The sequence below is a fragment of the Diabrotica undecimpunctata genome, chromosome 9 (assembly GCF_040954645.1).
Source record: "Diabrotica undecimpunctata isolate CICGRU chromosome 9, icDiaUnde3, whole genome shotgun sequence".
Lineage (NCBI taxonomy): Eukaryota > Metazoa > Arthropoda > Insecta > Coleoptera > Chrysomelidae > Diabrotica > Diabrotica undecimpunctata.
This window is the reverse complement of record NC_092811.1, coordinates 122,599,633-122,627,285: the sequence shown is the minus strand read 5'-3', so window position 1 is coordinate 122,627,285 and position 27,653 is coordinate 122,599,633. Positions and strand designations below refer to the sequence as shown.

The 27,653-nt window shown below is 33.0% G+C and overlaps 2 protein-coding genes across 13 annotated transcripts in view; one reads left to right on the top strand and one right to left on the bottom strand.

The window, feature by feature from the left end:
• The first annotated feature begins 989 nt into the window (after positions 1-989).
• On the top strand, positions 990-6,764 carry LOC140451304 (uncharacterized). Its single transcript, XM_072545051.1, has 3 exons — positions 990-1,149; positions 1,204-1,661; positions 6,678-6,764. The coding sequence occupies exons 1-3, from the start codon at positions 990-992 to the stop codon at positions 6,762-6,764; spliced, it is 705 nt and encodes a 234-aa protein (XP_072401152.1).
• The window catches only part of PDZ-GEF (PDZ domain-containing guanine nucleotide exchange factor), a 726,227-nt gene continuing 703,353 nt past the window's right edge, over positions 4,780-27,653 (bottom strand). For 4 of the 12 annotated variants that reach the window (XM_072545150.1, XM_072545151.1, XM_072545157.1 and 1 more), the window contains 3 exons: positions 23,630-23,722; positions 18,247-18,381; positions 9,114-9,264 (listed from right to left, as the gene is read on the bottom strand). In XM_072545150.1, coding sequence (XP_072401251.1) covers positions 9,209-9,264; positions 18,247-18,381; positions 23,630-23,722 — 284 coding nt within the window. In that variant the 3' untranslated portion in view covers positions 9,114-9,208. Of the gene's footprint in view, positions 9,088-9,111; positions 9,265-18,246; positions 18,382-23,629; positions 23,723-27,653 lie in introns of those variants that run through there. The other 8 variants (XM_072545158.1, XM_072545161.1, XM_072545159.1 and 5 more) reach the window with 6 other exon arrangements.

Sequence of the window (27,653 nt, the reverse complement as noted above, 5' to 3'; positions counted from 1 at the left end):
TCCATTTCATTAAAAATACGCCTAAATTCAAGCAACACTTAATACACATCACCTAGTTGCGTGTCATTCAACTTCCATTTCATTAAAAGTACGCCTAAATTCAAGCAACACTGAATACACATAACCTAATTAGGTGGCATTCAAAATTCAAGTAACAGAAGACATTTAAACACTGGATTGTGGTTTACTTTTTATTCACTTTACAAGCTCTACATTTTTTCCGTATTTCTCATTCACAAAATTGATATTTTAACATAAATTTCAAATGCATCTGCTGTCAATGATATGCGTAGTGCATACTTTTTGAACCAATGATGCCACACTTTTCAAATATATATATATATATATATATATATATATATATATATATATATATATATATATCGTTTGATCTGAATATCATTTCAGTTTGCTGTTTCCAAGAGATTCATATAATTGTATTTTATTTGTTTTTAAATTATGTTATTATATAGATTAGATTTAATTTCTTTAGTTTATGTTGTTATTTGATTATGATAATATTAGTTTGTGCGAAATAATAAAAAGTCCAATTTCCGTTTCCTCTTTGCGTCGTTGCTATCAAACTGGTGAATATTTTGTTTTATGTTGTATTTCATTGGATGCATTGGTTATTTACTTCTTTTTGGAGGCATAAGTATACCACAAGAGGTACCCTCACTTGTGATACTGATATGACAGAAACACATAAAAGCTAGGAAAGCTATGTCAGAAACATGACAGGTAAAGGAAGAAAGCTCGCCAATTTCATGCAGAGAAGGATTGGTATACTTTGTTTGCGGGAAACTCATTGGAAAGGTAATAAGTCGAGAGATGTTTGAGATGGATGCAAGTTAGTATACAGCAGTTCGAAGAGTCACGGCAGAAATGGAGTAGGTATTATTTTGAACAAAGAATAGAAGGAACATCTTCTAAGGGTAACCAGAAGAAGTAATACAGGCAATACTTATGTAAACTAATTTTCATATTATATGGGCTTAAGCCTACAGGTAGGATGTGAAGAACAGGAAAAGGAAGAGTTTTGGAGGTCCCTTGATTGCGAGATTTCTGTAGACGAAAAGTATTTTATTGGAGGTGATTTGAATGGACATATTGGTACAGAAAGAGCAGGAATAGTAAGGGTTCATGGAGGTTTGGGGATGGGAATATGAAATGATGAAGGAAATAGTGTGATTGACTTTGCAGTGGCTTGGGATTTGGCTGTCATTAATACGTTCTTTATGAAGACTGAAGACCAGTATGCTGAAGATAGTAGCGGGGGAAGGGAAAGTCAGATAGATTTTGTGTTGTGTAGAAGAAGTCAGCTAAAAGAGGTTACGAACTGTAAAGTGATAAAGGGTGAGTGTGTATCTAGTCAACACCGATCGCTGATAGTGGATACAGAGATAAAGGTGAGGAGGAAAGGAAAACAAGTAGGACACCAGAAAGTAAAGTGGTGGATGTTAAAGGACAAGGATTTGGCAATAATCTTTAAGAATAGAGTGATGGAAGAGCTTGAGGAAAAAGATACGGCAAATGGTTGGTGGGAAGCCAGCAGTAAAGTTGTGGTGCGAATGACAGAGGAAGTGCTAGGAAAAACATCTAGTAAAGGGCCTCCTAGAGACAAAGAAACTCGGTGTTGGAACGATGAGGTGCAACAGAAGGTTAGAGAGAAGAAAGAGGTATGACAGGTCTAAAATAGAGGAAGATAAGGATATATACAAGGTGGCAAAGAGCTAATGTCATAATACAAGACTCTATATAAGCTCAATCTTGATCGGAAAGCTGAGGGTTTGCTAATATTAAAAAAAAAATAAAACAAAAAATTTATTTGTTTACAGTTTATTTTTAAAATTATTACATTTATAATAAAATGACAAAGACTGTTTCTAAAGCCATTTAATGTGAATGAAATAAATCTGAAAATTTGTACACTAATATACAGATATACATACATCTACTTAAATTATATTACACTTAACAACTAAATAGTAGTATTAATATCAAAATAAATTCGAAAAGAACACACATTCGTTATAAATCTCCAATTTTCCGCTAGTTTGTCTTTGGAAATAGGAGAAATAGAACGAACTGCCATTTCTGTTAAAAATTGAGCGACTAGTTTAATCACAAAACCTAAAAAAAATTGCAACTAAATTTTTAAGCAAAAAACCGTCCTATGACACAGACGGATACTTAACGAAAACTATAGAATGGTCTACGAACTTGGTAATACTGCCAAGATTCCTACATATTTACCAATAACAATAAGAGAAGGAAAAGTAAACAGTGAAAAAACAAGAATAATTAAAGGAAGAAGGTTGTAGTAATTGTCTAATATATTGGTTATTGTCTGTAAATGTTAAATATATTTGTAAATAAAAATCAACGATTGCTCCGTCTCGGTCATTAACGGCATTTCAAAAACCAAAATCACAATCACTTTTAAAAAGCACTGTTAAAGTTCAGTCTAGTACATTGTCCAATACAAAAGTGTCTATAATGTTCGTTTACATAATCTAAATATAATTGTGCACCTGTATATAGAACTTTGATGGGATGCGATTATAAAAACGTCACTTAAGGTAATAAAAACGAAAAGTTCCATAAAACAAGTACATCAGTAGTTTAAAAATGGGTAAGTTTGTTCGTAGGTTTGATGTATAAAACGTTATGTAACACTTAGGGATCAATAATCATTTCTGATATTCAAGTAGCGGTCTAAACTCAAGTTTAGGTTATGTTAGGTTAGATCCAGCAGCGATTGGTGTATATTATTTCTTACACGTCATAAATTGCACCACGATTTCTAAGAATCAAGTGGTCGAAATAGTGTGACCTAAAATTCCATCACAAATATTGAATTATATGAAATTGTTGTCGAATTTCCTAGACCAAAGAACTAAGAAACCAAATAGACTATATACTTGTTAACAAAAGATATCGAAACAGTTTCAAAAGTGTTAAAACCTACCCAGGCGCTGATATTCAATCTGACCACAATCCTTTAGTGGTCGTGTATAGAACCAATTTAAAGAAAACACGCGGAAAAACTGTAAAAATATGACATGATAAAACTGAAAGGTAGTGAAGTAAAAGAAAAAGTCAGCAAAACAATAAATAGAAAATTCAAAGAAATCGATAGACGACATTAAAGATAATTTTATGAAGAATGAAGAAGAGAAGAATAAGACATGGATGACGACAGAGATTCTGCAGCTGATGGAAGAAAGAAGGAAAAACAAGAACAATAACTCTATGTATAAAACATTACAACCAGATATATAGAGAAAGATCAGAGAAGCCAAACAGAAAGAACTGGAGAAAAAATGCTAAGAAATCGAAATTATACAAAGTAAATACGACTTCAACGTGCATAAAAAGGTAAGAGAAATTACAGGCAAATGTAAAAACAGAAGAGTAAGGACAAAGAGAGTATTGATAATAACTGGAAACATTACATACGAAATTTATTTTTTGATGCGAGGGAGAACCAGTCCCCAATACCTACGGAAACAGGACCACCTATACTAGTGGCAGAAATAAGAACAGCCATAATATCACTAAAAGAAGGGAGAGCTCCAGGACCAGACGGAGTACAATCTGAATTTCTTAAACTTCTTGATGATGAATCTTTAAGAGTACTATGTAAAATCTTCAATAATATCTATGACACAGGCAATATTCCAAAAGATTGGCTAGTTTCAGAATTCATTACGTTACCAACGAAACAGGGAGCGAAAAAGTGCGAAGAATATAGGCTAATAAGTCTAATGAGCCATAAACTAAAACGTTTTCTTAAAATTATACATCGCAGAATATACAAACTATGCCGTGTGTGTCAGAAGACACACAGTTTGGATTCATGAAAGGCGTAGATACGAGAGATGCACTGTTTAGTCTACAGGTATTATTCCAAAGATGCAGAGATATGACTTGCGATATATAGACCTGCTTTGTGGACTATCAAAAAGCATTTGACATGGTTCAACACCGAAAAATTATGGATGTTCTAACAAAAGCCCAAATAGATGATAAAGACCGACGTTATTTTTGCAGACAGTTTACAGCAACTAATAAACAAAGCAAATGAAAGATGAAGTGAAAGATTTGGACTAAAAGTAAACATATCAAAAACTAAATTTATGGTCATCAACAAAAATAAAATTAGAGACGTCCAGCTGTTTATCAAGAATACACCGGTGGACCGAGTAAAACAGTTTACATATCTTGGAACAATGGGACCACTGACAAGAAGTAAAATGTAAAATAGAGAAGGCTAGGAGTGGATTCAACAATATGGCCAAACTCTTTAAAAGCCACAAACTTAATATGGAGATAAAAGTAAGGCCCTTACGATGTTATATATTTTCGATATTATACTTCGGAGTTAAATCCTGGACACTCACTGAAGCGATGGAGAAAAAACTTGAAGCCTTCGAGATGTGGCTACACAGAATAATCCTAAGGATATCATGGACGGACAAGATAACCAACAATACTGTACTACGAAGAACGAGGAAAGAAAGAGAAGTGATGTATACGATTAAAAGGGGAAAGTTAGAATATCTCGGACATATAATGAGAAACGACAATAAATAGAGATTACTGAAAATAATCCTAAGTATTCGGAAAGCGAGGAATTGAGGAAAAGAAGAATACTGCTTTGGCATAAAGTTAGTGTGAAAGAAAATTGGTAGAAATTGATATATTTCAATTCTTAACTCGAATGAAGATTTTGTTGCAGACTTTTGCAGAATATTTTGATGTTTTTTATTGAACGGCTTGTTGAATGACTGCTATACAATGAATTGGAGATGTAATTTTTACACATTGTAAGCTGTCACACTTTTCGTTGGCAAGACTACACGCAAATGGCGCCAAATTCATATATTTTTTAAAACTTTTATGATAAGACAAGAGTAACGTTTAGACTGTGTTGATTTTGACTGGCCTATTGATCAAAATCCGTGTTAAAACGGGCATGAGAGACAGTGGATGGACTAGTTGAGGGTTAAATAGCCAAAAATCTAGAAACCGTGGTATATTTAATAATTAATGTCTTAGTGATACCCTTCGCATCAACCACATAGAATATCAATCAACAGCTTCAGTTCTAGCATCTTTCGCAATTTGTTGATCATATGCAAGTATATTTTGCATCCCTCATTTAAGTCATATTCCAATGGTGTTAACTTTTCAGTCAAAAACTTTTTCTAAGTGCTCATATTGTGTAGAATACATTAATACAATATATAAGATGTAGATAAATGAGATATAATTGCTTTCTGGTAAGATATATACAAAAACTGGAATGTATTGAGGATCAAGGTGTATAGTTGGTGTCAATTCTAGAATTGTACATAATCAAAATGCTAATCAACGATAAAAATGTACAAATTAAATTGCGCAAAGGAATTTGACACGTTCAAGACTTTTTACTGTATACTGCTTTTTTAGTTTTATATATTATTACGCTAAAGCTTTACTATAATTAAAAAGTCTATTACAAAGGTGACAAATACCCATAACATTATTAATGACGCTAACGACAAAAATAGTTATCCTTAGCAGAATATCGAAAAGTCATTATTAGTTAAAGAATGCCATTCTGTCTACAATATATTCACAGCAAAGAAAAACCTTGCAACAACTTAAATAGATCTAGAGAGACTAGGAGGCGAGTCATAACTCACCTATATACACGAGTATGAAAATCTGTTCATCTGTAATTGTCCAAGTTGTTTTTTTATTCGCTGTGAATAAATTATAGAATTATACCATTCATAAAATAGATAAAATGTGTCGAACTTCTCGTACAACATTCCATATTTTAAAAAAATTCTCAACAAAATATCATTTAAGAGTCTAGAATAAATAAACATTATGTATATTCTTTGTTTATGGATGATCTTCCAGGAATAAATGAAGAACTATGTAACTGAATAGGTTTTATTTACTGTAAAAAAAGTAAACTTAAGAATTCTGGCCATATCTTAAAAAATAACTAGGAAGGAAACTGATGGTCTGGTGGCCTCAAACTTGAAGAAGAAAACACTCAAATTTGGAAACCTCGAAGCCCGGAAAACCTCCACAAGTCACTTCATATCGTCCAATTGCTTTACTTACACAAATACCTAATTCTTTGAAAAACTTCTAACGAATCTAGTGTAAGAGAACGACTCTTATAACACAAATCCTGACCCATAGTTCGGTTTCAGAAGATATCATTCAAATATCCACTTGTTCTCAAGTTGTACCAAAAATGGTGTCCAGAAAAAGTTCAACACGTATGGTACGACTTAAAAATCATTTTCCAACTCCAACAAAAAGCTTCTGTCTTTAAAACGACAAGATTCCTTCGTGCCATGTGGAGAGATGACATTGAAGTGGGAACTAAGGCAATAATAATAAAATAAATCTAGCAGCAACATTGGTATATTTTCTGATATCATAGTGTCTGTTCACAAATATCTTTAAATTGTTTTATTAGTGCTAGAAAGCAAATCCTCAAATTAGAACTTGATCCAGATGATACCTTGATATGATGTAGAAAAATTGACGACCAAAAATGAACATAAAAATGAAGAAAATTCACTAGTACCTGGTAGAATTTTGTTCTGGGTGGAAAACAGAATTCTGCTCTAAAGAAGCATTTATAAAACATCTGTGAATTTTAGGTACTGAGTAATTTAGATGATCCAGGAAATGAAATGACCGAATTATGTAAAAGCTTCAATCAAACAACTGAAATTAACAATACTTAATGTACATTTAATATTATTTAAACCGTAGAAGACAAATAAAGAATGAGGCAACCTATAGAATGAACGTAATTAATATACAGAACCACATACAACTACTTTAACTGGTTCACGAGTTAGCCAAAAAGTATGGACAAAAAGTAGTTCATTTGTCACAAGAATGATAAAACATTTCCTTTGCTATAAAAGCATTCTAAACGATATAGAATCGAATCTACTTAACTCAAAGAAGTAGTTCATTTGTCACAAGAATGATAAAACATTTCCTTTGCTATAAAAGCATTCTAAACGATATAGAATCGAATCTACTTAACTCAAAGAAGTAGTTCATTTGTCACAAGAATGATAAAACATTTCCTTTGCTATAAAAGCATTCCAAACGATATAGAATCGAATCTACTTAACTCAAAGAAGCACATACAACGACTTTACCTAATTCACTAGTTAGTAAAAAAGTATGGACAAATAGTAGTACATTTGTTACAAGAATAATAAAACATTTTCTTTGGGTATAAAAACATTACAAACGATCTAGAATTGAAACTCATTACCATTCAGAAATACATACAACCACTTTATCTAGTTCAGGAGTTAGCCAAAAGGTATGGACAAAAAGTAGTTCATTTGTAACGAGAATAATAAAACATTTCCTTTGCTAAAAACTTTCCAAACGATATAAAATCGAACCTACTTAACATAAAAAAAGCACATACAACAACTTTATTTAATTCACTAGTTAGCCAAAAAGTATGGACAAAAAGTAGTTCATTTGTCAGTTCACTATTCCGTTTTCAATTATGGAAATTATGGATTTAATAAATAGAAAATAACTGAATTTGTTTTAGAAGAAATTTTCTTGGGAAACCGTTTTTATTGAGAATATTTTTAAAACTGTAGGAATGATGTCACGAGGATATATTAAATGATTTAGAAATTTGCTTTGAATCATTAACATTTTGTTAAATGACTACGTTTCAACTTACGTCATAATTTTCTCTTAATTACCTAATAACCTTAATTCTTTTATATTACAAGTTATTTCTGATTGACATATTGCTTTGAATGACACCTACCTACATAGTCTATTCGAATACGAAAGTATATTTTAGAGAGAAGAGGTATAGATATAAGAGGCAGGGTGATAACTCATACTAAATCATTTCTATGTACATTAGATCAATAATATTATTGTTACTAATATAAATAAAACAAATCTAAAATTTATTAACAAAATCTGAATCTTATAAGACACTAAATAATAATCAGGTACTTTTCACAGGGACAAAAACCGTATCAGTAGAGTTTTTAGTCAATAGGGTAAAAATACAGTAAACAATGAATAATTTATCGGTTTATTTGGTCTTTGTTTGTCAATATATTTCTGCCTTCCTACCATTTTAATCTGAGTAATATCTGCATAAAGTCAGTTATGTCTTTGTTGATTCCCAGGTTATTTCTCTCCTTTTGCTTTAATAGAAGTATATGTAGAAACTTGGGTTAATAATAATATATGGCAAAAATCACATATTTTGGCCGTGTACTCTTGTGTTTAGGCATAAAAACTTAACATTATTCAAACAATCGTTGCAAAATGTAATTATAACACTGCACTGGGAGCATTGAAATTATTCTTTTTTTGAGATGATAGCTTTTATTCGCCTTTCATAGCTGCGTATATTTCTTATATATAGGTGTAGTTCATGTTTCCCACAGATGTCAGCACAGGTAAGATGTTAGTTTATGCAGGTGAAAGTTAATTTCGTGTCTTAGGTCCAGCTTCAGGGTGTTCAGGTCGCGCAAGCGCCTCTAACATGACTTAACGACCACTTTGACCACTTATTAAGCAGGTGTATGACGTTGAATAGTCATTTGGCCAGGAAATCTCATTCAGCACATCCTTCTAATTCGTGATAGTAAATGTAAACGTAAATAGATCTCAAAAATTTAAAATACTTCATATATAATTAAAAGCAGTGAAGCATTATATGGTCAAAATGGTACCAAAATGTTTATTATATGACTCTACAAATATAAATAGTATGTATATAAATAGTATATAAATATTAATAATGAAAGACATATATTCTGTAATTGGATTACACCAACTTTTTTGTGTGAATCACTCACTTAAAGTTGATACAGGTTTTGCCCCAGTACCCTGAAACTTTTTGCAAACACATACAAGATACAGACATAGATCCTTGAGTATTGATTTTTGTATTGATATGCAAAAACACCAATAAACATACGTTTTGTCTCAAACATTTTTAAAATCACTGGTAAGGGGAAAATGTTCACACCGCCGAGACTTGGGTCTCATCGTCATCTAAGCGAAAAAAATAAAAAAAAAATTCTAATTACTAACAAATCAAATAAAAACAAAATCGCTAACTTATTTTTGTACTTGTGTCAGTTGTGCTCGACCGGTCAAAAGTGACTGATGATGTTTAGACCATTATAATGACAGTATCATATTCACCGGATGAATCAAATATGTCGTCACCTGAATAATAAAGTGAATATTTATATAACTGATATCTAAAGCATCCTCTGTTTTACCCAATACCAGATACTGTTATTTGTGTCCAACGAGACTGGTATTCAGATACACACAAATTAAAAATCGACTAGTACTCTTTGGGAAAGCCATTGTTGCTCTACCATAAGGACACGCGCCGTCCAAATAAATTGACTTGGAAAAAATCATGTAATAAAACTGTTTTTAATGAATATTTTGTAATAAATCAGTCAAATCAGTCGAAAATCGACGGAAAATTGCATAACACAGTAATAAGTAACAATGAATAGTGTCAATAATTTTTTAATTTTAAATAGGGTATTTACCCTCTGGATATTTATCAACTCTATATGGTCTTTTATTTCTTCGGATTTTATAAAAAAAGCAATAAATCATAAAACGGTTTTTCGGTTACTTTCTAAGCTTCCCAGAAGAAATATGTTAGGATTTTCCAAATTCCTAGACCTAGACCACTGCCAGGTATAGGCTGGAAGTCCAGTAGCTACAGAAGAGAATCAAAGACGTCAGCTGTCATGTCAACTGTCAATTATCTATCAGAGATCCGCCATTTTTAGTCCAAATTAATTTATATTAATTTACGAACTTACAGAGACATGTCAAATAAAGAATCTGCGTTACCGACTGTCATAGTTCATCTATTATCCGTATGTCCGCCGTAATCCGTAAATTTTTCGAGCTCTCTTTTTAATTCACCCTTGAAAGTCATAAAGGGACTAAATGCTCTTTAAACCGAGGAATATTACGGGAATTCATTGATTTCACTACAAGGTTTTATGTTTTGAACCTCTCACATGAAGACCACTCTATATGGAAAGCTACAAAAAAAATGTAAACGACCGACAATAACAAATTCACTTTTAAAAAAAACGGATATGCAAATTACCACATCATACAATCTGGCATACCTAAAGGTAGCGTTTTGGGCCTATTTCTATATCTGATATTTACAGCAGATGTTCCAACCAGCAATGATACCTTCTTAGCTACTTTTGTCGATTACACTAGAATCTTGGCAGTGGATATCGACCCTAATGTAGCATCACAAACAGTACAAAATCATTTAGTCCAGTTACAAAACTGGCTTAAGCTATGGAAGATCAGTGTTAATGCTAGCAAATCAGTACAAAAAACTTTTACAACAAGAAAATCTACATGTCCACAAGTTTATATTAATAATACTCCCATTTCTATAAAACCAGTTTTCAAATACTTGGGATTGCATCTGGATGAAAAACTTACATGGACAATACACATTAAAACAAAACGGAAACAACTAGATCTTGAACTAAAAAATATGAACTGGCTATTTAACAAAAGGTATCAGTTATGTCTTGAAAATAAACTGCTTTTGTACAAAGCTATAATCATACCAGTTTGGGGATATGGAATAGAACTATGGGGCTGTAGTAAATTTCAAATACGAAGATACTTCAAACATTCCAATCCAAAATACTCAGTATGATAAGTAAAGCTCCATGGTGTGTATCTAACCAAACACTTCACAATGATCTGGACATTCCATTACTTAATGACATAATAAAGAATCACTCAATAAAATATAAAAATCGCACCACTGATCACAACAACGAACTGATAAATAATTTATTCACCCAATCACTTGCCGAAAGAAGATTGAAGAGAGTATGGCCAGAAGACCTACCGCAATAACACTTAGAGAACCATCCCTGGGAGGTACCTAACTCACGTTAATTTACTTACAGACTATTTACTTATTACTATGTGTATAGAGTAGATTGTAAACATGCAATTTAACAATAAAAAACAAATGTTACGGTATAGAAGGGTAGTCGGGAAGGTATACAAAAAGAATATTTTTGATAGAAAACTGTAAGTTTTTATAAACGAAATTTTGTACCAATTTAAAGTTGTTTTATTCGATTTGTACGATCTGGTGCAGTCAATTTGGTCGCTTCCCTTTTTACATAAATATTTAAGCAACTTTGTATACTAGTCTCGTTGGACAACAGTTATTTAACACTCAATACAAATCAAGTACATGCTACCCCCATTTATTAAACCCCATTTATTTCAAAATTAACACCAAGTGTTATAATTGTTGATTCGTATTATAGTGTTTTTAATTTTTATTATATGTACAGTGTTAGATACAAGCAACGCAAGTTGCCTAATCTAGGTTAATAGGTTAACAACACGTTGACGTTTGACATTTCTGCATATTTTGAGGATGTTTCTGATATTTAGATCCAATCTTTACTCAATAATGACGACAGTATTTAGCATCATCTATTATTACTTTTTATATGAAACTGAAATTAGAGAGTGTAGGTAAAATTTGAAGAAAATAGAAAAATTACAGTAATCTTGTTGGACCATCACTTTCTCTAAACTTTAAAGGTAAAAATATGATAAAATTATTTAAGGAAAGTACAAAAATAGTGATAGAAACACAGTACTTCTTGAGTATAAATCTTCGATTATAGACTTAGCCATCGTTGTCTAGTGTGCTTAGTCCTAAAACTAGTAGTTTTCTAAGAATTTGTGCAAATCCAAAGTCAGTCTTGTCTATTATCGAAAATCTTCACTAAAGAAACACTACAAGTGTATTGTTACTTACATAATATGAAAAATGAAGCCATGTGTGAAGGAACTAACTAAATATCAGTTACAGATGAATATTGTGGAAGATTATAGATAACTCTCTTAAAAATCAGTCTCATGTTATATAAATAATTTATTGTAGCATACTCATATACCAAATACATTTGAGGCTACTATTATAGAGAAGAAGCAATACTTATTCAGTACTTCTAGACTTGGACTCTAACAAAAATTAATTTAAACATGTTTTTTGAGGAAAATACTGATGAGAATTTAGGGAACGCTGAATGACAATTGTGTATGGAGAAGAGAATGTAACTTCCAACTGTAGAAAACATAATAGGAACTAGGTATCGTTAAACGAATCAAAAGAGGATCTTGGATCTTGGTGGGTAGGAGTATAATAATGAGGATGGATCAAAATAGACCAGTAACAAAAATGCTCCTTGATAGACCCTTTGTAAGAGGAGAAAAGAAAGACCCAGACAAGATTCCTTAACAACATCGACGAAGACAAAAGAATTATCGGAATGCGCGAAACCCTTGTGGTTTGAGTATATTTGTATACCATCCATATTAGTATTCAGATCTCGAATGGTAATAAATGATGATTCAATGATATGCAATCCTCTGTGATAACAGTATATAATTAGCTTATACACATATTAACATCATTAAAAAATGTCAGCCAATTTTTCTACTAGTAAAAGTCACATGGATTGACTTTTCTTAGCTGATTTTTAACTTCTTTGTAATCAAACCCTTTCGGTTCACTTCTAAAAGTACTTAAAGATTACGGGACGGTACAATAGCTTTCGAATGAGATAGTAAAGTCAGCGATAAATGTCTAACGTTATATAAGAAGACTGCCATATCCATATAGAACAGAAAAAAGGGATTGAAACTTTGCTACTGCAGCCTTGATAGAGTTTGTTGCTTATGAGGTAGTAGCTTATTTATCTTGCATAGAAGACTACAAACTTTTAGTTCCCTTCAGAAACCTTTGGATTCCCTATCTGATACTGGAAGTCTAGGCTCACCAGTACACCACGCAGGACAGACTGGCTTGGAAAGTTATCATCTACGACACTGCGCGTCCCAATGACTAATAGGGAACGCCCTATGGATAGAATAGGATATAGACACTGCAACTATGCGATTCCGTCATTTTTTGCTCTGCAACTTTGCGCTGAAGTGTAACACTATCGAATGCAAGCTACAGAACTAAAAGTGTCGCCTAAGCGATGCCTCTGGGGGATTGTAGCTTTGGCACGAGCACATTGCATGTCAGCAAGTAGTCCCGATTCGTCGGAATAAAATGGACATAAGACAAAAGAGGACTCAGTAATGAGTGAGTCATCTGAGTCTACCAATTACATATAGAGGCAAAAGGGCAATACCAGTCTCTATCTCTACCTCAAGTAGATCTCAATGACTCTAATCAGGGCCATTTACAGCAGCACAGTAAGGCAGCTTCCGCAGAACTTATTGTTGGCAAGCTAAAGTTCGGTGTCGCCTTGATACAAGAACCCTGTGTCTTAGGGTACCAGATGAAAGGTCTGTAGGGGTGGTGAAGTCTCGAAAACTTTTATAACAGTCAAGACCGATGTAGAACAGATTTCTTTCAGAGAAAATAAAGCCTATTGGCTTTAAAGTAATTACTTATTTGTTTAACTGCTATATTATATTGTAGAAGATTTGGAACAGAATCGGAACTCATAGTCTATGATTAGAGCTCGTTTACCTGTGTTAGCGGTTTTCTAAACACTACAGATAGAACCAGAAAGTAGAAATCCAAAGATTTCTTTATTTTCGAAACCAAAATTCAGATTAATTCTTAAATCTGTGACTTCTACAATTTACAAAGCATGGATTGGTCGAGATGGAGAATCTAAATTTGCATTTCACGACATATCTTGGCAAGAACCTTTCGTGAACTGACTTCTTATACTCAAAAAGAGTAAATAAAGATATAGAAATACAGTAAAGATTTGATTTGACGTATAGTGCCTCTACTTATTCACTTATACGTATTTCGTCCTAGTAGGACTCATCAGAGCGACTGTGTAGAAGCCCTGTCTTTCTACAACTTTATTTCTACTTCAGATAGAGTGGACAAGAGGTTAACGGTCTATACTGATCGAGATTTACCAGCTTTTGAAATAGCTATGCCACTTTCCATTGTTCAGGAAATTAACCTAATTACAGCGTTGACAAATGGTTCCCTTTTTATGCATTTTCAGTACTTTCCGTCGATTAGATCCTACACTGTAACTTTTTGACGAGTTAACGATGGTTCAAACAACTTCAGGCATTTTAAATTTGGCGATAAGTAAACTATGTGCAAATAACTTTGAAAGAATAGGTGTACTTCCTCTTTATCAGGTGTTTCTACTTTGTGAAGAGTAAAAACTATTAAATGCTTAAAAGCAGACAAAGCAAAGAAGAGATGGTTGCAGAACAAGAATGTTTCTTTGTGATAATATATCATTAAAGTCTTGAATATATTGTCTGTAATCTGATTTTTAAAAGAGTTAGTTTTTAGTTAGTATTAAAATCTCAATTTTACCATTCACTAAATATTAGAAATAAGTATAATGTTAGAGAGTAAGGAAGTAAAATATCTAACGCAAGTATGAGTAATATACAAAAGGGAAAAGAAGCAAGCCAGGTCAGTCTGTTTAGTCAGTCTTAAACTTTCTTAACACTTTCTACAAAAGACGTCGTTCTTTATTTGGTCAATCATCAATATGATGATTTTGGTTAAACTAGAATATGATAAAGTATAATTATGTGTAATTATTCTCTTTGTTATTTTGACTCATTAAAGTAGGTCCACACTATTCCACAGGCATTGTTTAATGTATTTTCTTAAAATACATATATCATATTTTTGTTTCAATGGTAATTGTTTACCATTATCTTATATGCATTTCGATACTACTATTATGATTATTTGGAGGTACCAGACAACAAAAACTATGTTCAACATTAAGTTACATGATAATTTTTTTTGATGGTTCGACAGAACCACAAATCGTAATGGGTGAATATTGTGTAGCTATCTCGAAGACAGACAAAACACCGTAGTGGTAGGACCCACAAAACCTACATACTTCCATGGTGGAGACAGACTTCCTACATTCCTGGACATAGCAATTCTACAAAACGTAGGTCAACAACACGAAATACATTCAATGAACGAGGGTGAATCAAATCACAATCCAATTGTATTGACCTTGGGAGCAGTAAAAACAAACTGCTTGCAAACCTACAAGAAAAAACGGACAAGTTGATCAAACTACAAATGAAATGTAAGCGAAACTATCGATACAATAACAACAATAAACACAAAAAAAGAACTAGAAGAATGTGTTTTAAACAGAAAAAACGATACAAAATGCTATCGAGGCTAGCACCACAGAAGAGGAAACACCAACAGTAAAAGGAAGATTCAGAGAATTCAGCAAAGAGCTGAAAGAACAAAGAAAAAAAAACAAGAAAAGAAGAAGAGCCAACAGAACAAGAAACCAAGGGGACAAAAAAATTGCCAATGAACTAAATAGGGAAGTCAAAGATCAATTAGAATAACATCGAAATGATAATTGGGACAAGTATATTATGCAACTAAACCCAAATATAAAAATATATAAATATAAACCCAAACCCAAATGTAAAATACTAATAAAAGATAAAAAACCAATTCTACCCTTAGATGGAGAAAATTGAATTGCGTACGCAGGAAACAAACGGAAGTTATGAAAAACACGCTAGAAAGAAGATATAGGCAAACTATCATCCCTATGAAGATCTAGACTTCACAGAAGAAGTGGAAAGAAGATACAGGGCAATAAAAAAAGAAGATGCAAAATAGGCATTACCTACACCTCCCCTGAAGAGGTCAGACATTTGATCAAGCGTACTAAAGTCAAAAAAGCTCCAGGTTCGAACCATATTACGAATAGAGCTCTAAAGAATCTGCCTGCAAAAGCAATAATATACATAACAAATTTAATCAACCACATTAAGATTAAGACATTTTTCTGACAGATGGACCGAAGCTCACGTAATAATGATCGAAAAACCAGGGAGAAACGGCACATTTCCACAGAATTATCGGCCGATAAGCTTATTACCGATAAGCTTATTATAAAGAAGAATCAGAAAAAATCGGAACAGTAACTGAAGCACAGTTCGGATTCAGATCAGAACACTCATGTGAAATTCAGGCACTGCGTCTAGCAGAATGCATCACGAAAGGTTCAATCAAAAGAAATAAACAGTAGCCGCCTTTCTAGATGTCAGTAAAGCTTTCGAAACAGAGTCTGACACGAAGGCCTGCTGTATAAAATGAACCAATATGGTTACACCGAGGCAATGACATGTCTTCTCTTCTCATACCTAGCAGACAGGAGGTTCAGAATTCGGATAGGACTAGCCCTGTCCGATGCTGGAGCTATGGAGCCTAGTGTGCCACAGGGAGGGGTGTTGTCGCCATATCTATACAATATATACACAGCAGACGCCCCAACCGAACCCAGATCGTTGCTAAATCTATACGCAGATTTAGCAACAAGACACCTACAGTGGAAGATAGCCGCCAACCCTGACAAAACACAGGCCGTCATGTACCAAAAAAAGAAGAGACGGACCAAATGAAGTTCTATCCCTATTCGAACGCAAACCGAATGGTCAAATCAAGCAAAATATCTAGGCATAACGTGGGACAAAAAGCTGATCTTCGCAGACACAGAACACGTGATTCAAGCGGCCAAGAAAGCTAAAATAATTCAAATCTAGTCAACAAAACAAAGATTAGGATGGTAAACTGTATAATTTTGCCAACACTAACATACGTCTCGGCCGCATGGGGACACTTGCAAATCCAACAGAAACAAAATACAAATAGTCCAGAATCATATGATCAGAGAGGCTCTGAATATACCTAAATACGTTCTATTAAGGTACGTATTTAGGGACTCAGAACAAAAGAAAATCTTAAGAACAATGGACGAAAAAGCACAGGCGATTTTCAACGATCTCAGGAAACATCCGAGTAGCTGCCCAGACAGCAGCTAGCTGGATATAGAGAAGACCCAGAAGAACAATGAAGAAATGATAGCGATGCAGTAGTCGAATGTACGCATTAACAGAAAACCCAAAAAACACCTATCCTTATATTTTATTTCTTTCCCCTAGGTCGGTGACCCGCTGTCCGGAACACACATTTTGGGACACAAGTACAAAGTCATGTAAAAACTTCAGTTATTCATAGGGAGAAAAGCTCTTCTGGCTACTACCCTACTGGCAGGGCATCCAAAGCAACTTTTAGTACAAAACCTCCCCAGTCGTTATGTCCTGCGATGGGAAAATTGTTCTGTGTATGTGAAATACCGGACTTAACAATACCAAGAATGGATGCACGTATCATTTGTTAAAACGTATCAAAAATGGGTAATTGACAAGTTCACGCAAAATATGAGGTTGTAATTTTATGGTTCTGCTGAAGTTGGACTGTACAGATCCACGAATAGCTATCGAAAGCTGGCAAAAGTATTTATAAGATAAATATGAATTGTTGTTACTTTTAGAACAGTACACCAGGCATTTATACCAGGAAAAGCAAATGAATAAAGACTTTGATTTTTAAAAAGATAGTTTATTTCATTACTGATGAAGCCCATTTCTAGCTGGACGAGACGATTATTTACGGATACTGACATTATTAGAGAGGATAAAGAGAAAATACACAGTACACACTAGTATAGTATTGATATCATACTTCTAGTTATACAAGAATTTGGTTAAATAAGAGCAGTATCGTTACCATTCGGAAAATAAATATTTTTCTTGATTTAAACACAAGTGGAAATATATGGGGACCCATGAAAGTCTTAGTAGCCAGGTAGATAAAAATGCCTTTATTTTTTAAAAGCTAATAAGAAAAACCTAAAAATCTGTGACGTCTTTTGTAGAAAATATTGTTCCAATACTTGTGCGATTAATAGTGAATAAGGAAAGAGAACTGAACTATCTGTACTAGTTTTTATCAGTAATTATTGGTATCATGGCAATTATTTTGAGTGGGTTAATTTATTAAACGTATACTAGAAATCAAACTCGAATTTCCTCGGTTTTTATAAACTTTTTAACATTTAACATATTCCATAAAAAAACAGAAGATTAAACGATCATAAAATAACAAAAGATGTTAACCCTTACAATGAAAATATATAAAAACTAGCACATTTTTCTGACAACTTAACATATGTGGTGGCGATTAAATGTCAACAGTCAGTTAAAAGTTAGTACACAATAGCGTCGATAGATGTCGTTAGACAGAGACATTTTAAACATATGTCTTACCCTGATCCGTATCCGGATCGGTGTGATAATGGTAACCCTGAGTAACACCTTCGTGCGAATGAGCTCTACCTAACCGATGCAACCTCGCCATTTGCGCTGCAACACTGTAAGCGGGCGGTTGTCGTCTACCAGGACCTGAAGAAAACAAATGCTTTAATATTTAGTGTAACAACATAAGAGAATAATACTACAAATATTTCCAACTTATAGAACATGATAATCATTTACAAGCAAACTAAATATTTTCGAAAGTATTTTAAAGGAAAAATCGAATTGATCTAATATATGATTAATTTTATATAGACACAGGATTCTTTTGTGAATATCTTCCTAATAGAAATAAAGCTTTTCATGAAGTCGATGTCGTACAGCTGGGATAAGTGTCAAAAATAACTACCCCTTGTCTTAGAGCGATTCTGCACCTTTGGTAAATGGGTGTCTCTCAAGAAATGCCAGTTAACAACAAACACTTTTAAATGCTTGTGCCACAAGATTACTGGTAGTAATACGCAGCTCATAAATCAACACTGTGCACGTTTCAGGAGATTCGAGACACCAAAGACAATCAAGGAGTTTAGATGTTTCATCGGCACTGTCAACTGGCTCCAGAACTTCGTTCCAAACTTCGCCGTCTTGATAGCACCTCTAATTGACTAACCAACTTCAAGAATAACGCCATTTGAGATCTGGGGAATCTTTTTACTGATCAGAAATATGGAATGGATTTGTTATCATATTAGCATCGTTCCTGTCATCATCAACACTTGCAACTAATTTTTTGTATTTTTCTATGTTTTGGTTTTTAGATTATCAGTAAATTACAGTTTCCTGCAACGGTTCTATTTGATGATAGTTCATTTTATTACTTGAAATTAATTCCTTCATTACCGTTTCTGTCTATTCTTGTTATTCGACAGTATCTTTATTACATATCTGTTGTAGCTATCTTGGTGGTGTTTCCTTAATTTATTATTCAATTATCATGATATGGTGTCTATTAAACCAGATGGTGTTCAGTTGTCGAATTGCTATCCTTATTTTTGTAGGTTTTGTTTAATATCCTTTCCGCTATTTTCGTTATTTTAAATCAAATTACTTGTAATTCTCCACTATCTAATCATATTTAAAGCTTAATGCTCTAATAGTAATCGTTTCTCGCTAATATCCCTATTATTTCACATTTTTTCTAAGTATATTTTATATAATACTAGAATTGTGCAACAAACCTACAAGTGCAAAAAATTATACCCAAGAATATATAAGTTGATAAATATTTGCATTATAAAATTTTTGGTTAGCTACACATGCATGAAAATTTATGAGATTTTGTGTAAGTAATATAAAAATAAAATTGGTAGGTTTGATCAGAAAAACATTACATTACATTACAGATGCACTTGTTGGCAAATGATCATATATTCTTCAAAATAAATTGAAATTTAGATCTTTATTGAGGAAACCAAATATATGAACGACCTATTAACAACAAGGAAAGATGTATTGAATTCTTGATGAGAAATGGTGAGAAATTCTTGAGGAGGCTAGGACCCATGCAGGATTGTAAAGCCAGAATGATGATGGTAGGAGAAAAAAAGATAAATATTAGCTGACACCTTTATAAGGTCAATCCAACAGGTTGACTGGTTTTCGCGGTGTGAAACAAAATATACATATAATAAAACAACTAAAGAAATGATCGATTCAGGCGACTACATCGCAGATAAAGGAAAAAAGAGGAAAAGAGTACCTATATAATAATAGTACCTATTGTTATGTGACCTTTCATTGATTTCAAAGAAGTGTAAGAACAAATTAAAACAAGACATAAAAATAATATAAAAAATATTGGAGATCTAAATATCAGTCCATTAATTTAGATGATGACATGCATTATCTTCAATACTGTGCAGACTGATGTTTAAGAAAATATTAAGGAAATTCAGAATCAATAGTTCTGGTTTAATGTACCAGCAAGAATATGTGTGGCGTTTGTCGAAGATGTAGTAAAAATTACCTTTAAGCATTGACTATAAACCACCCATTATGGGTGGTTTATAATCAATGCTTTAAGGAGCTAGAAGAAGTAGCAAAGACGAAGGGGCTGTAGATAATCCAAGCGAATACTAAATATATGGAGTAAAAAAAAACATGTAAAAGTAATGCAACTACGGATCAAATAAACAAAATACGTTATAGATATAGAAAAGAAAGATTATCAACGAAATGTGACGGCAAACGAGTGGCAGATTCATGGATTACATGGCCCAAGAAAGAATTGGACGATTAATACGGAAAGCTAAATATACTGGGTGTCGTAAAAACACAGAGACTTGTGTTTTTACAACACCTTCCTCTTTCTTGTATCCACTTTCCTGGATATATTTTCCCTTTTTTGTTGTTCTGACCAAACCTCAATTTAAAAATTAATTTGCAAATATCTCAAAGAAATAGTTTTCATAAATTAAAAATTAAAATTTATATTCACAAACTATTGATCGACGATGGCCTGAAATTTCACGAAAATATCATAGATAAATGTTATGAATTTTTATAAAAAATACCAAAATGAAATAAATATGAAACGAAACATTAAAAACACTCAAAAGCAAATTTACAAAGCAACAAGCAAACAGTGACACAATGTGGGAGGTGAAGGCGAACGCAGGTGAAATTTAGCCACAATTTATACAATTTGTCTAGAATTGTACTTTAAACAAAACTACTGCTAGCAATTTACTATTTAAAAATATTTCCTAATTCTGTATTTTTGTACAATTAAAATTCTAAAAACTCTAGAAAAATTATCGAAATTACTAAACTCCTACAATATGATTTAATATTATTTTTAACCTATATGAGCGAATGGTACTGATATATTTTGTGTGAAAATGTCAATACAAATGTATGCTGTGAATTTATTATACAAATAAAAACATTTATTTTGATTTTTTGTGATTTAGTTATCTACGAAGACATCGAAGGCTCGGACAATTGGTTGACGCACTTAGACCGGGTAATGGTGCGAAGCTACCATGCGTAGTATTATGCGTGAACTCATCTAAAGCCGTATTCTTTCTAGCCAAAGATGGTACTATCTCTTGTTCAGAGAGTTGAAAGACTCAAAACAATTTGTAGTTTATCTTCTTTTTTATCTCATTTATTCGGCAATCTGTTACTAATTACTATTTTTGATAGCAAGGTTATGACTTGTACAGGTTACTTTCTTAAGCACTCTGTTTGATAATGTAGCTTTTATATCGTTGAATCACTAAGTTGGGTATATAGGATGGAGCGTCAAGAATCATCGTTATCATCTTGTTTTGGAACCTCTGTATTATATTTATATTGCTGTTAGAACCGGCTCCTCAGAGCTGTATGCCGTAGGTACAAATTGGTTTTAGAACGGCTTTGTAGACCAGTAGTTTATTCTTTAAAGGAGTTTCTACCGATGATCCAATATAGACGGCTTAGCTTTAATCCTAAATGCTTGCGTTTTGTGAATATAATGTTTACGCTATGTTAGTCTCCTGTCTAGGTGGATTCCCAAGTATTGTACATCTTCGTATTGAGGTAAATTGTTGTTTAATTGTACTGATGCGCGTACTTTACGCGAGTATGAATGTTACATGATTGGACTTTAGAGTTAATTCGCCTTCATGCTCCATTTCGGCCATTTCTGAATCGTGCTAAGACAAGTTTGCAGTTGCCTTTATGCCTCTTTTGGGTTTTCATGTGAGGATAGAACAGCTGTATCGTTTGCAAACGTGGCTGGTTACTGTAACCTTTGGGGTAGTAGGGGGATCACTGGTATGCAGCAGATACAGAAAGGGTCGAGGACGCTGCCTTGTGGTACTGCTGATTCGATGGAATTCAAGGGAGAATATTCATTGTTTTGCCTGACAAGGAAACATCTATTGGTCAGGCAGGATTTTAGTAGCAGGAAATGAGGGTATGGGAGTAGCTTCTTATTCGGCATATCAATGAAGGTGGCAGAACAGTATCGTTTTTGTTGGAAGTCATCATGAATCTTGTTTACTATTCTGTGTACTTGCTCTATGGTACCACGCTTGTTTCGAAACCCAGATTGATAGTCTGGAATTGAGTACATAATTTCTGCTATGGATTTCAGCTTTTTTACGTATAGTTTCTCAGAGACTTTGGGTGATGATTGGAAGCAGACTAATCGGCCGAGAGGAAGTGACTTCTTCTATTTGTTTACCTTGTTTAGAAATCTTTATTATTTCTGCTACTTTTCAGATCCTCAGGAAGTATCCCAGTTTAGGGACTGGCAATGAATATATGTCATTAATTTAAAGCATTTTTGTATTTTTATTCCTATCGCACTCTACCTGTGATAAGATCATATCCCGGGGCTTTCTTAATGTTGAGTTCATTCATGATTGTATTTCTGGTGTTACTTACTAGAATTTTTTTTTATCGGCAAGTCTATTTGGCATGATGCATTTAGGGTTTCTTCGATTTCTTTATCTTCTGAGTGTTGCTCTGGATCGTATGGATGAAACACTTTTTTTAGGTGTTCTGTAAAGTCTTCTATTCTTTCTTTGTCATTTCTCGCCTACAATGATAGTTCGCTACAATTGCCGCACGAGCTGTTATTTCCGTTAAGATTATCGGCTTACGGTGGCATCGACCAGATCTTAAGATGGATGAACATAGGTAATATAATCTTTTCGATGTTGGAACTCGCAATAATTTCTTATCACTCACAGAATTGGATATTTTGAAATGTAGATTTTCTAAAACACCTTCTTCTTTTGTTTCACCTCACCTATTTTTATGGTATCCAAAGTTTTTTTGGGATACATTTATGTCTGATAAAATTTAGCAGCAATATGATTTCGTTCAGTTTTTGAATACGTTCATTTAAATTATTTCGAGCATTGACTTATACACCCATGAGTCCGACACAGTTTTAAACTTTAATAAAATTCATTTCTGGTGTCTGCATTCAGATTTTTATCATTCTCATATTTGTCTTTTTGTGATTGTCCAGATTTCTCTTCCGTATATCACGATTGGCATAGCAATTACTTTATAGAATTTAATTTGTGTATATTTCTTGGTTGTATGTTCAAGGCTCCTATTGATAACTTCTTGCACTAATAAAATGTACTAATAAAAGCTACTCTTTTGGTTTTGTCGACGGACATTGTAATTTTCTAGGCCTCACATACATTTCTAGTTAATCTTCGGTTTCTGCAACTAATACCGCATCATAATGATTATTTGAGAATGAAATTGATATCAATATACCGTTATTGTGAATACACGAGTTGATATCGTTAACAAAAATATTTCTAAATGATCAAAAGCTATCTACAAAAGTGGCTATACGAAATCAAATACCTACTACGTAACTTACCATTGGAATTACGAAAAGCTATAGGTAAGGGAGGTAAAACGGCCACAGCTAGAGCACAAGGGGGCAAAGAACCAATGCGAGCAGGTAACCAGCCTATCACCAATGACAGACAAACTAATATAACTCTTTGCGCGCGTAACAAAATACTTGATCGTATCTTACAAAAATTTACTGTCATTTACAAATAATTGGGCTACTACAAAACAGTGCAACATGAAGATAGTCTCGAATGAACCGTCACGGAACAAAATATTGGTGTTTGGCAGTGTTGCCATGTCCTTATAATGTATATGTTGTATGTATCAAATATACTCAAAATCGTGAAACAGGATGCGACATATATATTACTTATATTAATTAAGAAGCAAATTATGTGGATAAGCACGCTGCAAGACTGCAAGTAACTTACATTATAATTGCAGGTACATCCCAAAATGATAAATAAATTGTCATAAAACTTTCATCTCGTAAATATCTGTTGCAATCCGGCTACTGGTGGTTTAAGGGTTCTAACGCTATTTCCAAATACATCCGTTAATCTATCAAAGGGAGGTACAAAAAAATTCTAATGACTGCAATTAATATCGAAAGAAATAAATAATTAATCGTTCGTGTTTAACATAAATAATAAAATTGCAGAACCAATAAAATAATATAATAAAAATGTACTCCTTAAAAGCTTTCTCTCTTTATATTTGAAGCACACAACATAATATATACTATAAGGACATGGCAACACTGCCAAACACCAATATTTTGTTCCGTGGAGGTTCATTCGGAGCTATGTTCAAGTTGCACTATTTTGAAGGATAGCCAATAATTGTTAAAATACGTACTAAAACTGCTAACTTTTTTATGTCTTTAAGATTAAGTAAATTACTAACAAAATACCACATCACTCACATAAGTCCTGGACCTAACATAAAGATGGAGCAACCAATAAAAATTTATGATTTAGAAAGTACTAACACTGTCACCTGTCAAAATTTGAGCACAGTTTAGAACTTATATCGGTTAAAGTGACGATATTTTTGAAATTTTTAAAAGCATTACATCCTGATGGAAAAAAAATGTTAAAATTTACTGCGTCAAAACCAACTTTTATAGTCGGTCCACTCAGATTGGAAGTATTTTGACGGAATCATTGTCAGAAACATGCAACACAAATATTCCTACGACACCTTATTGGGTTGAAATAAACTCACTGTTGTAGACTTATCTGATTAAAAAAGAAGTATAATCATGAATAATGGGAGTGTATATTCATTAATCTTCATTAAAACCTAAAGACTAGTCTTTAAATGAGTAAAAAAATTTTAAAATAAATATTTTAACCTTTATTTTAATTGATACAATATTATTTTATTGAGAAACTGCTGTGAAAAAATGTGCCAACAGACCCGTAACATGGACCCGTAATTCTCTCAGTGGAGGGGACCACATCACGCCAGAACCAAGGGACAGGACCTAAACTCATCACATTAACTTATAGAATACATTGAATTATAGAAAAAAATATATATTTTCTCCGTTTCGACCAAAATAAATATCTTGAGAAATGCTTCTTTTCAGATGTGCTTACTGGCTGTTTGTAGGTCTGAAAAGCCACTCCATGGAAAAATATTTTAGAGCAAATTTGCAAGTTACTGTGGAAATGAAGGCGTACTCTAAGGCAAAAAGAAAACCCTTCTACAAAAAAAAAATACCAAAATATTAGAGAAGCATTCGAATCGGTATATATTGATGAAGTTATAACTCGATTGAACTAAAGGTTTAATTAATTCGGTCCGGGACTTACTGAGTGAAGTGATAAATGAGAACATTCCTCTGTACTTACATCTTATCTGACCATATTTTGCTAAAACATATCTTTATAAGACAGGAGGGTTATTCCACAGACAATTTAAACCACAATTATATTAACGTACTTGGATCAATATATTTTTGCAAATACGATTGCAGTATTTTGCTTTCTTAAATTCATAAGTGTCATCATTCATGCTGTCAGACATACTAATTAGATCTCTTACCTATATGTCCAATAGCGAAATTATATTATTATATGTAGTTGATTTATATTCGGTAATATAAAATAAAAGCAAAAAACTGTATAATAACTTTTAAACTCATTTGTGTATGCGTTTATTTGATTGTAAATAATCGTTAACATAATATCTTAAGAAAAATAAGCGAAATATGTTTTATTTTGTAGTTTCATTAATTATTAAGTTAAGGAAATCCATTTTTTCCAATGAAATATATAAAATATTTCCTAAAATCAATAACGTTTTTCCTTGTGCTACATTACAATATAATTTCGCTATTTCTGTATCACCTTCTGAGTTTATTTTACTTCATAAAAATAAGAAAAAATAGTACAAATCATCGTTTGTTTTTCTACAAATTGGTAATTAAAAAAATAAACTCAAATCATAACAAATGGACAAGTTAAAATAAGTTTATTCTTAGAACGTCAATCTCTGATCAGCAATGGTTATAACTAGAAATTAGAAAAAAAGTTCACTATGTAAAATATATCTAGGGTTGCAATGTCGGGAGTTATACCGGGATATCGTCTAACGGACCATAGGAAACTAAATTTGCCTAAACTGTAATTCCTGCTTCCCTAATTAGTTTACATCAAGTCATGAGATACTATTTGTAGAGAACTGAACTCTATATTGAAAACAAATGTTAAAATTAATCTACCAATTAAACACATTCCAAAATTTTAGAAAAATATAATAATTTGACAGAGTATTTTTGAAAAAGTTAGGCCACACGTAGTACAGAATGTGTATAACGGGTTGCGTTTCGCCACAATGAAGTTAGATATTATCAATATCTGAATCAAGTTGATAAAATGTACTCAGTTGAGGAGAAAGTAGCAATAATAAAGACATTTTATACAAGCAGTAGCGCGCGCACCATCTTATAAAAGAAATATGGACACAGAAATCCCTCCCTAATGATTTGAATTTTGGAATACTTTGCACCGTACACAAAAAATGAGATATTTTTGAATGCTCTAACCAGAGAGAAATTACGCTTCTAAATGCAGCGTATAAAATATTTTCCACAGTACTATGTCATCGTATGGCACCGTATGTAGAACGGATAGTAGGAAAATACCAGGCTGGTTTCAGAGGTGGTAAATCGGCAATTCATCAGATTGCAACACTTAAACAAATTTTAGAAAAAACACTGGAATATGGCATTAATACTCATCACATATTTGTAGACTACAAAGCAGCCTACGACTCTGTGAATAGAAGAGAAATGTTTAAAGCAATGAAAGCTAGGAATGCCAAATCAGTTAGAAAATTTAACAAAATTAACCCTTAAAAAAGTTGAATGTAGAGGACGAATTCAGGGGGAACTGTCTGTACCTTTTAAAACAAATACCGGGCTGCGCCAGGGAGACCCCCTCTCCTGTATACTGTTCAATCTGGCTCTGGAAAATGTAATACGTATGTCACAAATCACAACCATTGGTTAAATATAAAACAAATCAGTGCAAATGCTTGCCTATGCTAATGATATTAATATTGTTGGTAGAACGGAAAACGCTGTACGAGAGGCATATAAAACATTAAAAAAATCAGCTACAAAAATGGGTTTAATTATAAACACCAACAAAACGAACTACATGAAAATAAGCACGCAATCACAAATCCTACGACCACTTGTTATAGAAAACGATATCATCGAAGCAGTGAACGAATTTATATACCTGAGAACGCTCCTTAACACTGAAAATAATACTACCGCAGAATTTGCACGGCCAACAGATGCTATTTTGAACTAAATCTCCTTCTTAAATCCACAATTATATCGAGAAATACAAAAATAAAACTCTACAAAACAATAATGGAACCTGGATAATGACGAAAACGGAAGAAACCCAACTCAGGACATTCGAGAGAAAGATACTGAGAAAAGTATATGGCCCGGAGACGGCACATGGAGAATCAGGAGAAACGACGAGGTTAATAAACTGATTGAAGGGTAGGACATTGTAAGA

Excerpts from the sequence above, each read along its gene's own strand:
- LOC140451304 (XM_072545051.1), top strand. The coding sequence starts at position 990 with ATGGGCTTAAGCCTACAGGTAGGATGTGAAGAACAGGAAAAGGAAGAG. Across the intron at positions 1,150-1,203 it reads AATAGTAAGGGTTCATGGAG|TGGCTTGGGATTTGGCTGTC; the intron begins GTTTGGGGATGG and ends TTGACTTTGCAG. Across the intron at positions 1,662-6,677 it reads ACGATGAGGTGCAACAGAAG|GTACTGAGTAATTTAGATGA; the intron begins GTTAGAGAGAAG and ends TGTGAATTTTAG.